A 15536-nucleotide genomic window follows, 5' to 3' on the forward strand; every position below is an offset into this window, starting at 1 on the left:
ATATGTATGCCCCGTCGCAACGCACAGGCATTTGTGCTAGTTCTTAAATAAAGCATGAACAGAAAATTATGATCATGGATAATAACATAGCATTACAAGTTTAGACATGGAACAAACATTTGGTACATCAACAATGTCATTCCAAAAAGTATCAGTTTAGACATGGAACAAACATTTGGTACATCAACAATGTCATTCCAAAAAGTATCACACATCACGAGTAGAAGTGTTCGAGCATCAACAGGAAGTGCAACAAGAGCATAGAACTACTCTTCATCAAATTACACAGATTGCCCAGGCATTGGTTTGACAAAGAGGATAACCTCATCACGTCCGTGGTGGATCACAAAGAACAGTCTGTCTCCAACGGCCAATTTGGACAAGGAAAGTAAATCCTTCAGCCATTCATATGAGACGTCCATCTTTTTCATATGTGAGCATTAGGAAACATAATAATTCTCATTTCACCATGTCGATTTGATCAGGAAGGACACGACTAGCGAGTCTCTGTTGCAATAACACGATTGTTACTTGGTATGATGGCATATTTTAAATGACAAAATGTTGTGCAATGAACGCTGAAACAGATAAAGTTATTACTAGCAGTTCTTTCTAACGTTGGTCTCGGCCAGAGTGTGCATTAGTATCTTGTATGGTCCAGAACTTAGTTCATGTGCGTACATTCGCACAAGCGTTTCAATATTGTCAACAGAAATGACGACTTGCTCAACTTAGTTCATGTGCGTACATTCGCATAACCGTTTCAATATTGTCAACAGAAATGACGAGTTGCTCATCATAAGTTGTATCCACTCGATGCCACATGGACCAGATGCTCAACGCCATTGATGTCCAACCTGAATGCCAAGGTGTAGCGCACTGAGCAAAAGGTTCATATCTAGTAAAACTTTCGGGAAGGGGTTATTTTTGGGTCGTCTTAACGCATTCGACATAGAAGATTTTAATGGCGGTGATGTAGTAGAGAAGTGCAAGTACGCATCTGTTATCACACATCAGTGCAGTCTATGCTGCGCAAGCTCTTGAATATTGTTCCAGCCCAAAAGGTTAAATATTCTCATGAAAAGGGTTTGATGAAAAAAGAAATATGTACAAGTATCAACTGAAATAAGATTCTTTTCAGATGAAAAGCATCGAAGCATTCCTCTTAAATAGTCACACTCAGAGCGAGCAGACGGTATAATAACTCTCAGGCCATCTTGGTTGTTTATAGCTACAGTTTGCTATCCTGCGAGCGTACCTTCGAGCCAATCTCCCCAGGTGAACCAACAGCATATATTTCTAGACCTAGAAAAAATATATATATTATATGGCCGCAATTACCATCTTACGTACTAACGGGAACTACCAGATTTGTAGCAGATATATATGCATTGTCATCTTGCAGATTGATTCTCAATCTGCCGCTGTAGAGGGCTCGACACAATGTGGCCGTAAATGAACTCGTTCCATGTGTCCGGCAAGCCAGGGAGGCACCAGTGGATGCAGTCGGCGAACTTGCGTGGGTTGGCCTGCTGCTCCTTTGTCAGGAGCTTACCCTGCCGCAGCGTGTGCACAGATGTGTGTGCATCCTTGCGGATTTCCGACAATGCAGTTATGTTGATGAAGTGCACGGGCACCTTCTTCATCGCCTTCGTCACTTCATGAGATTCCGTGAAAAGATCCCAGTCAGTGCCGACATCCAGTGTTTTTGTGTAATTTAGCACTGGTTGTGTCTCAGAGAAGCATTTTATGTTGTCAGGGCTGCCCCAGCCTTCACTCCTGTAACAAGTCAACCATTGTTCATCAGCCTGGTACCCTTATACTAAGAATTCATGCCGAAACAATAGTACAAGGTCTAAAAGTTAACACAGTATCACATCATGTGCACTACCAACATCTTCGCTTTCATCCTAATAGCACTGTTGGGGAATATTTGCATCAAGAAACAGTCAAAGAGTTTTAATTAAATACAGTCAGTTTCATGATGTTCTAGGATTAGCCGAAGAATCTTCATGTATGCAGATAACATGGAATTTTAATTAAAGATAGCCAGCTTCATGATGTTCTAGGATCACCCAAAGAATCTCGATATATGCAGCAGATATGAATTATGTGTGTATTTGCAGGGGCAAAGAGAGCTTACTGCATATGTACTGGTGACACACTCATGAATAAGACCATTGTTCTTTTGGGATCTACATTCTCTTCTACCCATCCAGACCATGTCTCGAGGATCTGTCGGTACGCAACCACACGATCCAATTCATCGTACTTAACTGGTTTCCTTGTGAAGGATCCGTCAGGCCTGTAGTCAAAACAACACGTGTAAGAATACCATGATGCACATTACTCTCAAGGTTGGATAGGCAAACTGGTTTAATGTTCATAAGGTTTGAGACTTCATTATAACAGTTACTCACACAATTTTCATCTTCGGGGTGTTCATCCACCAAATGTAAGTGTTGAAGATCAAATAGTCCACCCCTATCCAATTTGCTGCATGCTTGGCGATCGATGTTGGCGTGATCATTCGGTCGGTGATGCTATGGATGTCTGGATCATCTGAGTTCGACTCAACTAGGAAAGGAGCCCAATAGAACTCAATCGTTGCATTGTACTCCTGAAAATTCCAGGTAATTCACGCGTCAATACATACCAAAGAATATTCAAGAGTCAATAGTCATCAAACCACGGTTAGGGGAAATAAAGATCACAGAAGACAAAATTTTGAGGTGCAACCCTTCAATACGGTTCATTAATTAATCGTGATCTATGAAGGACTAAATGATTCAGACAATCCAACCAAATGTTTCGCTGCATCCTCTTCGAAACACACTGCAAATCATAATGAACTTTTTTCAAATAGGCTCACAGTTTTGAAATAACCGGATGGCTCTAGTTCTAGGAGTACACAAAGAAAATAGCAGAACGGTACCCAGACTGGGTCAGGACAGTCTCAATCATGTGCCCCGAGGGACCTATCATATAGCAGCCACTATACCCCATAACCCCATTCACATAACCTCCCATATTCCCATCGATTATTTTATATCCTCTACAGTACCAGGCTACACCTTGATTGCAAGAAGTGAAGAAAAACACACATCGTGAACTATGCATCATCATCTATTCTGTGGAACACCACCTACAAGCTGCTGCACTCGTTCAAGCAAACTCCTGCATCTCCGAAATGCACAAGAACATTTTTCTACTAGATCCTAGTTCAAAAACTCATGTTTGTAAGGGTCAAATATTAATGGATGGAACTGCTAACACGTTCAGGCATTACTATCCTTTTTGGAATACGAAAGAACTAACAAAATAATAATATGTAACCACAAAAATATTGACTCGGTGGCTTGGCTGGTATGGTCACTGGCCCAACTTTAAAAATTATGCTTGTACAATCACTATCATACCAAGCTGCTGCTAGTCAAATCATTAGTACTACTGTTTCCTCAGACCTCTATTGGAAGAAAAACAAAGTGAGGTCAGAGAGAAGTAGATATTGCGCAAATACTTACATTAAGGCGGAACACATTTAGAGATCCATTCTTGACAAGCTTTTTCTTATCCCATGGAGCCACAGACTGGACCAGGCACACCATGGACTCCCACTGGTTCCTGTTCAGTGAATCCCCCACAAACATCATTCTTTTGTTCCTTAGCTTCTCAAGAAGCAACTTAGCATCGAACCTGATAGAAGAAAAAAAGATCAATTCAGCACCAAAAACCATCAAATTGTATGAACATTGAAGGATCGCATATAAACCTGCTCTGACGTTTTTCTTAGCTATGTTCATTCAACAAGATTGTACAAGATAGAGTTGGTTGACCTAACTTTCAATACAATTTTTGCGGAAGGCGGTGTCTTTAGTATACTGACGTCGATACAATTCACTTACATCGATAGGGCAATACGTTCAGAAAGTGCTATATTAACTCTAAACTGCTCCAGTTATGTACACAAAATGGTTATAAGTTTGCAAAGCTTACAATGTGATGTCATGTTAGACAACAACTCCTATTTGTTTTCAGATTCCAAACCACTCTGTACCATACCCCTCTACCCCTCACCCAACAACTTGTAACAAAGGGAACTTCTCTACCAACCATTAAATAGCTTAATCTATCTAAAGAAAGACCATATAGCAGCCTCTTCTCTTCTTCCATTATGTCACCTAACCAATTAAAGAACCCCTTATACCAATCTTAGTTAACAAGAAACACAGGTAATGAATCAGGTGCACCAAACGTTTTCTCTGTATAATTATAATGTGAACAGCCACATGCCTTGATGAAACTTTGAACTAACTGACAAGGACAAAACCATGGTTTGGTACCACATAATTGTTTCATCGTCATGAACACCCATTGTACCATGAGTGTATTTTCGGTAGACTTGGATTAGAAAGGAAGAGAAACATGCCAGAAATGATCTGGCCGCTTCCAGCCGGCCAATACGACTGTAGGTAGCACGCGTAAACTCTCACTTTCCAGTTAACGAAAGCACACTACCCACCTTTTTCTTTAGAACCAACCGGTGGCCATTGCGTAGCGCGTACACATATGCGCATGAACACGTTTTGAATGTATCTAGAAAAAATGGAGAAGGCAGAGGGAATACATACAAAGAAAAACAAATAAGCGTACCTTGGGAGGTCGCAGGCATCAGGCTGCCACCGCCACTTCTGGTACTCGTCGCTGCGGCGGCCGTTGCGCATGCAGGTGACCTGCTCCGTGAGGAACTCGCAGTCGGACTCCTTGTACATGGGCGCGTTCTCCTCGTCGTGCACCCACCTCCCCTTGTACATGTCGCAGGTAGCCCCGCCCCCTTCCCCCACCACTTCCTTGAGGACCCCCGTCTCCGGCGAGGACCCGTCCGCTGCCGTCCCGGAGTCAGACTTAGACACCCCCTCCTCCTCCGCCCCAAGCCGCGGGGGCGGGTCGGTCCGATCCGTGGCCGCCCCCGCCGATCCCACTGCCTGCGCCGGTGTGGCGGAGATGGTCTTGTAGCCGCTGTGGCGGCGCAGCGAGGCGGCGATGTGGGCGCTGTCGTAGAGGACGGAGACGCCGAGCAGCACGGCGAGCGCGAAGACCGCGGCGATCTGCGCCCGCCGGCTGGGCACGCCGAGCGGCACCCCGGCCTTCCGCCGCGGGATCCGCATGGCCGCCGCCGCCGCCGTGGTGTTCGGGACCGCCAAGGCGACCGCTAGCTCCTCGCCCCGCGCCGACTCCCCCCAATCAGCTCGGCGCCCGCGCGCGCAGCAACCGAATCAATCAGGCGAGGAAGGAAGGACGGCAGGCGAGCAGAGCAGAGCAGAGCAGCGCAGAGCGGGCGGGGAATCTGAGGAGTGCAAGCGAGCGAGCGAACTCTGCCTTCCTCTCTCCTCTCCCTGGGAGAGAGCGGCAGAGCAGAGGGGCAGAGGGGCAGAGAGAGACAGGAGGAGATAGAAGGGGAGGAGAACAGGCGGCTGGGCACGCTCTTCTATGGAGCGAGGGGAGGGGAAGATGACAAGCAAGGGGCGGGGGCGGGGGGGGGGGCCCGGCCCTCTGTGTGGGCCTTGACTAGTAGTCCTAGCTTAGTTAAGGAAAGAGCCATTTCTCAACCAAAAAAAAAAAGGAAAGAGCCGAAGGAGCAACGGAGGGAGATGGCCCCAAACGCACGGCAGCCTCGAATCTCCCCCCTTTCTCCAGCGCGGTTAACCTCGAATCTAATCTTTCTCCCGTCGGTCGGTTGAGCTAGACCGGCCGCGAGCGGCTAACCGACGGACGGACGGTCAAACCAAGCCACGACGGCAGGTGACGGCGAACCTATTTTGGATGAGCCTACCCGCTTCTGCCTGCCAGCGCCTCCCCCTCCGTCCACGGCGCGTATGACGCGCCGTTCCTTGCCGCCTACTGTCCACCAGCCATTTCCTAGTGGGACGTGCACTCCGGTCTTCGTCGATAGTAAACAAAATCCATTCTCGCTCGCTCTGGAGGGAGATCATTTTCCACGGTGGTAACTTTTTATTTTGAAATTCATGGTGGTAATTTTCTGAACTGATTAGGGGTGGTAGGGTAGGGTGGTTGGTTGGACGGGCGACGGCCATGTTAATGCATGGGCACGCACAGGAGGCGGGAGGCGCCTTCTTTCTCGTACCGTCTCGCTCGCTCACGTGGCCGCCGGTGCGCGCGTCGCTAATGGCGATGACCCGCGTTCACGACACGCGCAGAACCGGGAGGAAAGCGTAGCCTGCACGCCTCCCCGCGGCCAAAAAGGAGCGGCAGCGTATGACGGGTTGCTCTTTGGAGCAGGACAGGTTGCCCTTGCCCCCACCGCCGTGCCTTCATGCTTTGCTCGGTCATTATCTCTCTCGGATCAGATTTGGGCGGTTGCTAATGCCGGCCAAGCTTGACAGTACGCGATCATTAACTCGGCCGGGCGGGTACGGTGCTGCTGCTAGTAGTGCTCTTAATAGTAGCAGTAAAGGTCAGAGCTAGGGTTTTATACGGTGGAATCTGACGGAGGGCCATGTGGTGGTGATAATACGCGATCACGTCGTGGATTTAAGTATGTAGGCGGGACCCTCGTCCGATTCTTCTGCCCTCGTAGCCGTGGAAAGGCATACGGGTCCCGGTGAACAGCGGCGCCCTGAATCATGGCAGTAATGGTGCGGGGCGCCTACCTAGTACGAGTGATCATACATAGCCATGGCCATGGGGCACGCTGCTGCTCCCGGCGCTCCGTTCAATTGTTTGGCCGATCTGGGGCGCACAAGCAGGGGTGTGGTGTGCCCATGCCAATGCAAACCCCATTGCCCGTGTTACGGTTGGATCAATGCAGGGCACGGCGAGGGTACACCGTACACGATGTGGGTGGGGAGGATCTACGGACGCGTCCAACGAAATAAAGGGTTTTACTCGTACGAGATTGTTGGTGCCATAACTTTGATGATATCTTATTAGGGCAATCTTCAACGCCTTTCTCTAAAATGGACACGCTATTTGTTCGTAGAATGATTGATGAAACCTTCGGGCATCTTCAAAGCCGTCCTCTAAAACAAACACACTATTTTGTCTACAGACTGGTCCAGATCAGTTCACGGACAGGGATGCAGGAGCTGGTCATGCAACCACATTCCCTAAACATTTGCCAAGATGTGGCAATCCTTCATTTTTAAATGTATAACAATGCGAGCAAATTAAAATGTGTTGTTCATAGTGCCTGATCACAACAAAAACTAGGCGGATTTCCATAGTTTTTACATGTGTCTGATCACAAAATCTCGATCCGATGATCCATGCAAAAAATAGACTTTTGCTCACCCGGACCGCCTGTCCGAGCCTCCTCACTGAATCTGCCGCCGAGCTGCTTTCCCGCACAGAAGTAGGGCGGCTGATATTACTCGTGTGCATGGATGACAACGGCAGCGCCCCGTGTCCCCGCCGCCGCCTAGCCCCTGCACCCTGCCCAACGTCCTCTTGAAGTTTTGACTTCCTTTTTGATGCAACGGGCTTCGTCGTGTCGCCGGGTTAATCTCAAGGGCGGCCACCTTCTTTGGATCCTCCACTTTTGTCGGTTCCAGCTGGTCTTTGCATGGGTCCATGTGGTGGTGGAAGGCAAAAAGCATGGGAATTCAGGTGGAGGGAGGCGGCGATCGAAATAGGGAGGGTAGGAGAGCGCGGGTTTTCGTGTGCAATTAGTGCGGACCGCTCCAAATGTGCGGGCTCCGCTTCTGCTTTGGGTGGGTTGGGGGTGTCGGACACGTAAATGGCGGAGGTCTGGACTGCCACAAAGCCCCTTGGTTTGCTTCCGATATGCGGGGAAATGGACAGAGAGATGCGTCCGCGAACAAATATGGGTCCGTGTTGGATGACAAAGTGCGCCTCGATAGCTGGATTCAGACAGTTGCTGGCGTTTTGAGGGTTCGTGTTGAAGATGCCCTTACATATATACTATTGGCTTACACAGTTAGGGGCATTACCCTGTATATAATCAAAAAAAAATCACGGGTACGTGAAGCTTGTGTATCTTTCATTGATTGAAGGGTAGAAAAATGTTACAAGTTCCCTAGCACAGGGCCATGATGAGGAGCCGGGAAGAGAGGGGGGCTAGGTGAGCTACGCTAGAGCTACTGCATCCGAACTATATAAAGGATGTTGGCCAAGTCAAAAGCACCACCCTTAGCCCATAAGCGAGTCTCGTCCTTAATGAGCTAAAGAAGTTGATGCATGAAGGGTTGTAGACCGTTGTAAAATGCAACCATTGACATCCAAATGAGAGGGGACGGGATTCCTTTTCTGCATGGAGAGGAAACAACCGAACAGGTCTTGATCCACCATGCCTGGAGGAGGGCCTCAGGGCATGGTGGTGCAACAGTAGATCAGCACCATGAGAGCACCTCGTGCCAGAGCTGACGGGATAGCCCACAACGCGCAATCCTATTAGCATCCCAACATCAGTCCCAAAGAGCCGGCCACAGAAAAACCTTGAAGCGGAGCGGTGCCCACGTCCTCTTAGCAAGCCATCAACTCGGGTCAGGCAGCGAGCCAATGAACATGGCAATGTAGCGCGAAGCTGCAGAGTAGGCTTCGGAATTCGTCAAGTGTCAGACCAATTAGTCAGGGGGTTGGAGCAAGAGTGTTGTGGCGCACCAGGCGACATAGGTCCACATATTGGATCATGGTGGTAGGTCCTAGGGCGTCATGGATGTCTTGGACCCAGAATTGAAGGTGCAGCCCATCACAAACTATCTGTAGCTTGCATGTTGTCGAGGAACAAGCATTAAGATAAGCGGCATGAGATCCACGATGCAGTGGGCATCAAACTTGCCCTTAAGATGGGACCCACATAACAGACCGCAATAACGTGATGACTTCCCGCGAGAAGGTCGTTCGAGTGAACGAATGTTTTCTACGATAGCTCTTTTGAGTGAGCGGTGCGATCAGGGAGTGTTCCCTAAAAAAATATTTTCAACGAAGGCTCGACAATTACCATGCTATTGTATAAAGATTTGCCATATTGAAAAGAGAAAATTGTTATGCTGACTGAAAGATTGTTAGGAATTCGTCATGCCGCAGGGGAGTAAATTATCATGCGTATTAGAGATTCGCACATGGCTATAAATGGAACTTGCCATCCTACGATAGGAGAAAGTTAACCACAAACCCATGATTTTCCATGCTACAAAGAGGAGAATTTTCATGCTATGGCATGGAGAATTGTGGTGTTGTAAAATAGGAAGTTTCCACACATGACTTTAGAAATTTCCCATGTGCATCAAAAATAAACTTTCATGCTACACATAGAAATTTCCATGATGTAAATATAGGGAAATTTTTTTCCCTCACGAAGGTCATTCCCCATGAAGCATCAAACAAATGGACGATGGTTGTGACGCCTGGATAATTAGGCTACAGTAATCCCACGTTAACGATGCCACGTCACTTTGATTACTGTTAGCAATCTCGCGTTAGTTCGAAACCGATTCAAATTCAAAATCAAAATCAAGCAAACGATAAAAGTTTTTCAAATATTAGAACTAAAATGTTCAATAAATAGTAGATAAATCAGAGGCTATGATAAAATTGTAAGCAACATTATTGAAATTTGATAAGTGACTTAAACAACCTCAAACAGTGGCTGAAAACAATATTTACTAACCTTTTTATTAATAAAAAAAATAAATATGAAATGATAGTTACACCAAACTAGTTTTTGGTGGTAGGATATATTGTGTTGTGAATTTTGGGCCAACTCTCATGTTTTACAAAACTCATTTAGTGCCCAAACAATGAGCCAAAACAGAAAAGGAAATAAATAAAAGAAAGAAAATACATAAAAAAAAGAAAGAGAAAACCCCCTGCCCCCTGGGCTTCGGCCCAGCAAGACAAGGCCCAACCGGCTAGCCCACCTCACTCTCCTTATCCACTCCCCTCACCCCCCCGCAACCCTAGCCGCCACCCACTCGTCCCCCCACGTCGTTCCCACCCCCTCCCGATCCAGATTGGATCGGGGACGAAACCCCCACGCCCCCCCTCATCTCCTCCCTCTCACCCGATCCAGACCGGATCGGGCCGACCCCATCGCCGCCACCCGAAGACGCCACCCCGTCGCCGCCCCGGCGCACGTCCCCATCGCCAACCCCCGCCGCCTCGCCGGACCGCCTCGCCTCCTCCCCGATGTGCTCCACCGACCCCGACGCCACCCCGAACCGCCGGCGCCGAGCGCCATCCACCCGGAGCTCCCCCGTCGCCGCCTGTAGTCTTCGTCCTCCTCCACGACCCCCCACTGCCACTCCCCTACACTACTCGGTGAGGGTCATGCCCTCTTCTCTCTCCCCTGTCCCGCGCACTCTACGGCGTCGTCGCCCCCCTGCAGCTCTCGACCACGCCCCGCGTCTTCCCGTAGCCGCCATCGCGCCCTGACCGCGGGGTGGCCACACCCATCGTGCGCGCCCGGCCCGCGCCTGCCGCCTACTGATCTCACCAGCCCCGCCCCTCTCGTGCTCACCCCCGCGTGCTCGTCGGTGCCCTCCTCTGCTCACGCGCCACCACGCTCGCCAGCTTCCGCGCGCGCCGCACTGCCGCGCCTCGCCGTGTCCTCCCTGCAGCCGCTGCTGCTCGCCTTAGCCTCGTCCCTCCGCCCCTGACCACTGCTCCATCGCGCGACCCCGCCACCACCTCCATCGTTGTAGCTTGCGCGCGCCGCCGCATGCCTCACCTCCGACACCTCACCTGGACGGCGTCTTGCCGTCGTCCCCCAGCCGCCCCGTTGGCCACGCCCGGGCCAGCGCCCGCACACTCACGGGGCTCCGCCCGGAACGCCCCAACGCCCGTGCGCCCATTATGCCCCCCTAGGGCCAATGACACATGGGGCCCAGCCCCAGCCCCAGAACGTTTTGTTAAAAAAAAGAATTAAAAATAATATGTAAAATAAATGAAATAAATAAATAGATAATAATAATTTAATTAATTAATTAAGGAATTAATTAAGTTAATTAATCATAATTAGATTAACCTAACTAACTAATTAGTTTAATTAAACAGTAGTTAGTTTAGTTAAACACTTATTAGGCTAAACAGTCAATGACCAATGGGTCCCACACGTCAGTTGACCAGTCAACACCTCTGTTGACTGCTGACGTCATGCTGACGTCATGATGACGTCAGCAAGCACTGTTCTGGATAATGTTGTATTAAAATAATTAAATAAATCCTAAAAATGATTTAAATCTTTTAAAATTAATAGAAAATAAACCGTAGCTCAGATGGAAATACTTTCTAGATGAAAGTTGCTCAGAACGACGAGACGATTACGGATACGCAACCCGTTCGTCCGCCACACCCCCCTAACCTATCGAACACGTAACTTTCCCCCTCCGGCTCCTCTGCCCGAAAACGCGAAACACCGGGGATACTTTCCCGGATGTTTCCCCCCTTCACCGGTATCTCCTCATACCGCGATAGGGCACCCCTAGCACCGCTACTTGTCTTGTCATGCATCGTTATGCATCTTTTTGCATTATATTTATTGTTTCTTCCCCCCTCTTCTTCCGCTAGACACCGAGACCGACGCCGCTGCTACCCAGTACGACTATGGAGTTGACGACCCCTCTCTCTTGCCAGAGTAACCAGGCAAGCCCCCCCCTTTGATCACCAGATATCGCCTACTCTTCTCTATACTGCTTGCATTAGAGTAGTGTAGCATGTTACTGCTTCCCGTTAATCCTATACTGATGCATAGCCTGTCCTTGCTACTACTGTTGTTACCTTTACCTGCAATCCTAATGCTTAGTTTAGGATGCTAGTTTATCATCAGTGGCCCTACATCCTTGTCCGTCTGCCATGCTATACTATCGGGCCGTGATCACTCGAGAGTTGATCACGGGTATATACTATATACTTTATACATGATACATGTGGTGACTAAAGACGGGTCGGCTTGAGGAGCACCCGCGAGTGGAGTTTTGAGGCGGAGCGGCAGGGCAGGTTCCGAACACCTAGGAGAGAGGTGGGCCTGGCCCTGGTCGGCGTTCGCGGATACTTAACACGCTTAACGAGATCTGGGTATTTGATCTAAGTCTGGCCATTTGGTCTATACGCACTAACCATCTACGCGGGAGTAGTTATGGGTATCCCGGCGTCGTGGTATCAGCCGAAGCCTTCGTGACGTCAGCGACTGAGTGGCGCGCGCCGGATTGGACTGGAAGGCCACTAGGCTAGGTCTGCTTTCGGCCGCGTTCGCAACGTGCAGGTGTGCTAAGGGCGATGGGCCCAGACCCCTGGGCGCTTAGGTTTAGACCGGCGTGCTGACCTCTCTGTTGGTCTAGGTGGGGCTGCGACGTGTTGATCTTCCGAGGCCGGGCATGACCCAGGAAAGTGTGTCCGGCCAAATGGGATCGAGCGTGTTGGGGTATGTGGTGCACCCCTGCAGGGAAGTTAATCTATTCGAATAGCCGTGATCTTCGGTAACAGGACGACTTGGAGTTGTACCTTGACCTTATGACAACTAGAACCGGATACTTAATAAAACACACCCTTCCAAGTGCGAGATACAACCGGTGATCGCTCTCTCACAGGGCGACGAGGGGAGGATCATCGGTTAGGTTATGCTATGCGAAGCTACTTGGAGGACTTCAGTCTACTCTCTTCTACATGTTGCAAGACGGAGGCTGCCAGAAGCGTAGTCTTCGAAAGGATTAGTTATCCCCCTCTTATTCTGGCATTCTGCAGTTCAGTCCACCTATGATACCCTTATTCCATTTGATACCCATGCATATGTAGTGTAGCTCCTTGCTTGCGAGTACTTTGGATGAGTACTCACGGTTGCATTTCTCCCTCTTTTCCCCCCTTCCCTTCTACCTGGTTGTCGCAACCAGATGTTGGAGCCCAGGAGCCAGACGCCACCTTCGACGACGACTCCTACTACACCGGAGGTGCCTACTACTACGTGTTGCCCGCTGACGACGACAAGGAGTAGTTAGGAGGATCCCAGGCAGGAGGCATGCGCCTCTTTCGATCTGTATCCCAGTTTGTGCTAGCCTTCTTAAGGCAAACTTGTTTAACTTATGTTTGTACTCAGATATTGTTGCTTCCGCTGACTCGTCTATGATCGAGCTCTTGTATTCGAGCCCTCAAGGCCCCTGGCTTGTAATATGATGCTTGTATGACTTATTTTATTTGTAGAGTTGTGTTGTGATATCTTCCCGTGAGTCCCTGATCTTGATCGTACACGTTTGCGTGTATGATTAGTGTACGATTAAATCGGGGGCGTCACAAGTTGGTATCAGAGCCAACTGCCTGTAGGAATCCCCTTTCCAACTCCTTGGCCGAACTTGAGTCTAGTCGATGAAAACTGTTTTTCTAACATGGCTGTGCGGCCCATGGGCCCACGTCGCCATCTGGGTGGTATTAGGATCTTTTACTCCTCGAACCTTACTCTGGGACTCTGATCTCTCTTCTATTCGGGTTTAATAAATTTACTAAAAATCTAACTTAGGTTCTCGAAAATACTTTCTCCCGGAGAACCCCCTTCAGTCCAGACGATCGTCGGCTGCACTAGAGGATTTCGAAGATACTCTCCGATATTCTGTTGAAACCTTATGCCGTTGCTTTTGCAAGTCCCTACCACCGAAATATCCCTATGGATAAGTATTTAGACCTGACATGCTTACTTTTATTCCCAGTCGATCTTGTTATTATAAGATACCCCGAGAATACTTTGTGCCTACTGCCTTGCAGTTCTTTGCCACATGCATACCACTACGGATAATTACTCGCATTTATCGAGTATTCGCTCATCCCCAGATATTCATGCAGTTCACAAAATTCTTCAAAATACCATTCGGTCTTCCGAAAATCCTGAGCAACCTATTGCTCCTGAAATTCTTGCTTGCTTGCATTATGGTTAATCCCATAAGTATAGTAATCTTATTGGCAACCTTTGTCAATATCATTTTGAGTCCTTTGACTCAATATGTTGCGAATTCTCGCAATCCTCACTCAGATCATAGAATTCATCCTTCCAGCTCAGATGTCATTTAAAACGTGAGCTGGTCCTCGGCCAGTCGGATTGCCATTGATTGTACCCCTAAGTCTATGCAACTTGTCCGTCCTTGATCAGAGCGTTTGCTCCTGATCCCTTGATTTGAAAATCATAATTCCTTTGTTATTTAAACGTTGAATTATTCAGATGTTCTGTAAAACGATGCATTTGCATTCTTTCTTCCTCTGATTGGGTATCGATACTCACATGAGCTCCATTGTGGGTCACCATATCCACTGTTGGATTATTATCCGACAATGCCCTTCATAATTAATCACCTTGTGAGTTCTTTCTCCGATACATAATGCCTTTGGTAATTTGTATCCTCTCCTTTTGCCAACCATGCTCTGCTTTCGAGCTGGTAATATTTACTCATGAAACTTGTGGTATATGTTTCTAAGAAGCCCCTATGGGTTGAACATATGCCTTCTCTAAAACTGTGTGAACTCGAAAGTTTTCACGGGTCATACTCCTCTGATAATTCACCGGGTAGGTTTTGACACTGAAATCAGTTTTATCTAGAGAAGTGAATGAAAGGTTATGCATTGAAGAAGTGGGAGTCGACCTTGAACTTGTGTTCATGCCCATGGACACGATGTATATCCTATCATGGAAGCTTCTTGCAATAATAACTATCCTCCTTGATATAATATCATTTGGTATCTGTGAATTGATCCTTGCAATCGTGGTTCCGACCATATGTTCTTCTTTGACCCCATTTCTCGGGCAAGTTTAAGCACTTGTCTTGTGTGGACCAATACACCAGTCCAACCTTTACTTTGATCTACCGTCGAGTATTACACCCTGGTATCTCGGGAATATCATGGGACATCATAACTTCTTATGGGTTCTTCATAAACCATTATCACTCGCCGGATCCAATTGTTCCTAGGTTCTGGGTTGTCGTCAACCGAGAACATCGAATAGTGAATCGAGTCCGCACTCTGATTCAATAACTCTTAAGTAAATGTTGTTGCTTACGAGTTAATATTCATTTAAGTCATTCCTAGCCTGATCGGCTATATCATCATTGTGCTAAATTTTAACTGTGCTACCTGGTCCTTCACGGAGCACAATTCTCGACGATGAGCTAAGCTTACGTCGATTTTCCTCATCATATCGTTTCTCCCTGAACAGCAAACTTGATTTCGAGTTTGTGTCATACCCATGGTTCCAATAACCATTCGCTTCATCATTCCTTTCACTTGATGTCATCGCCGATCGATTACATCTTCGTGGAGCCTCTCGACTAAATTTGTCGTGGTCATCAAACAACATTTTGATTCCTTCTAGAATATCAACCAAATGTATGATGACATGTAACCATCCTTGTCCCTCGATGATTTGTGTTATCACCGACAACATTATTGCTTTCCCTCCAACACAAACTTGTTCGTGTTTTGTGTTATACCTGGAGACCCGTGCTATCCAGCAATTATTCTTCGATACCTTGGAGTATTACCATCTTTTATGTCCAGAATGTCGTGAGAATTTCACCACCTCC

At 47.9% G+C, this 15536-nt stretch overlaps 1 protein-coding gene across 1 annotated transcript; it reads right to left on the reverse strand.

The window, feature by feature from the left end:
* Nucleotides 1-1047: 1047 nt before the first annotated feature.
* On the reverse strand, nt 1048-5483 carry LOC125514200 (xylan O-acetyltransferase 5-like). The gene is made up of 5 exons (XM_048679489.1): nt 4654-5483; nt 3525-3696; nt 2421-2620; nt 2144-2305; nt 1048-1779 (listed from the first exon to the last, which is right to left on the reverse strand). The coding sequence occupies exons 1-5, from the start codon at nt 5166-5168 to the stop codon at nt 1395-1397; spliced, it is 1434 nt and encodes a 477-aa protein (XP_048535446.1). The 5' UTR covers nt 5169-5483; the 3' UTR covers nt 1048-1394.
* Nucleotides 5484-15536: the final 10053 nt, after the last annotated feature.

This window comes from Triticum urartu, chromosome 1 (genome assembly GCF_003073215.2).
Source record: "Triticum urartu cultivar G1812 chromosome 1, Tu2.1, whole genome shotgun sequence".
Taxonomy (NCBI): Eukaryota; Viridiplantae; Streptophyta; class Magnoliopsida; order Poales; family Poaceae; genus Triticum; species Triticum urartu.

What these genes read in the sequence shown, in the direction of transcription:
- LOC125514200 (XM_048679489.1), bottom strand. Translation starts at nt 5,168, where the DNA reads ATGCGGATCCCGCGGCGGAAGGCCGGGGTGCCGCTCGGCGTGCCCAGC. An exon ending in TAAATGTGTTCCGCCTTAAT is followed by an intron (nt 2,621 to 3,524) that starts GTAAGTATTTGC and finishes TGGAATTTTCAG; the next exon opens with GAGTACAATGCAACGATTGA. An exon ending in ACCCCGAAGATGAAAATTGT is followed by an intron (nt 2,306 to 2,420) that starts GTGAGTAACTGT and finishes TTTTGACTACAG; the next exon opens with GCCTGACGGATCCTTCACAA.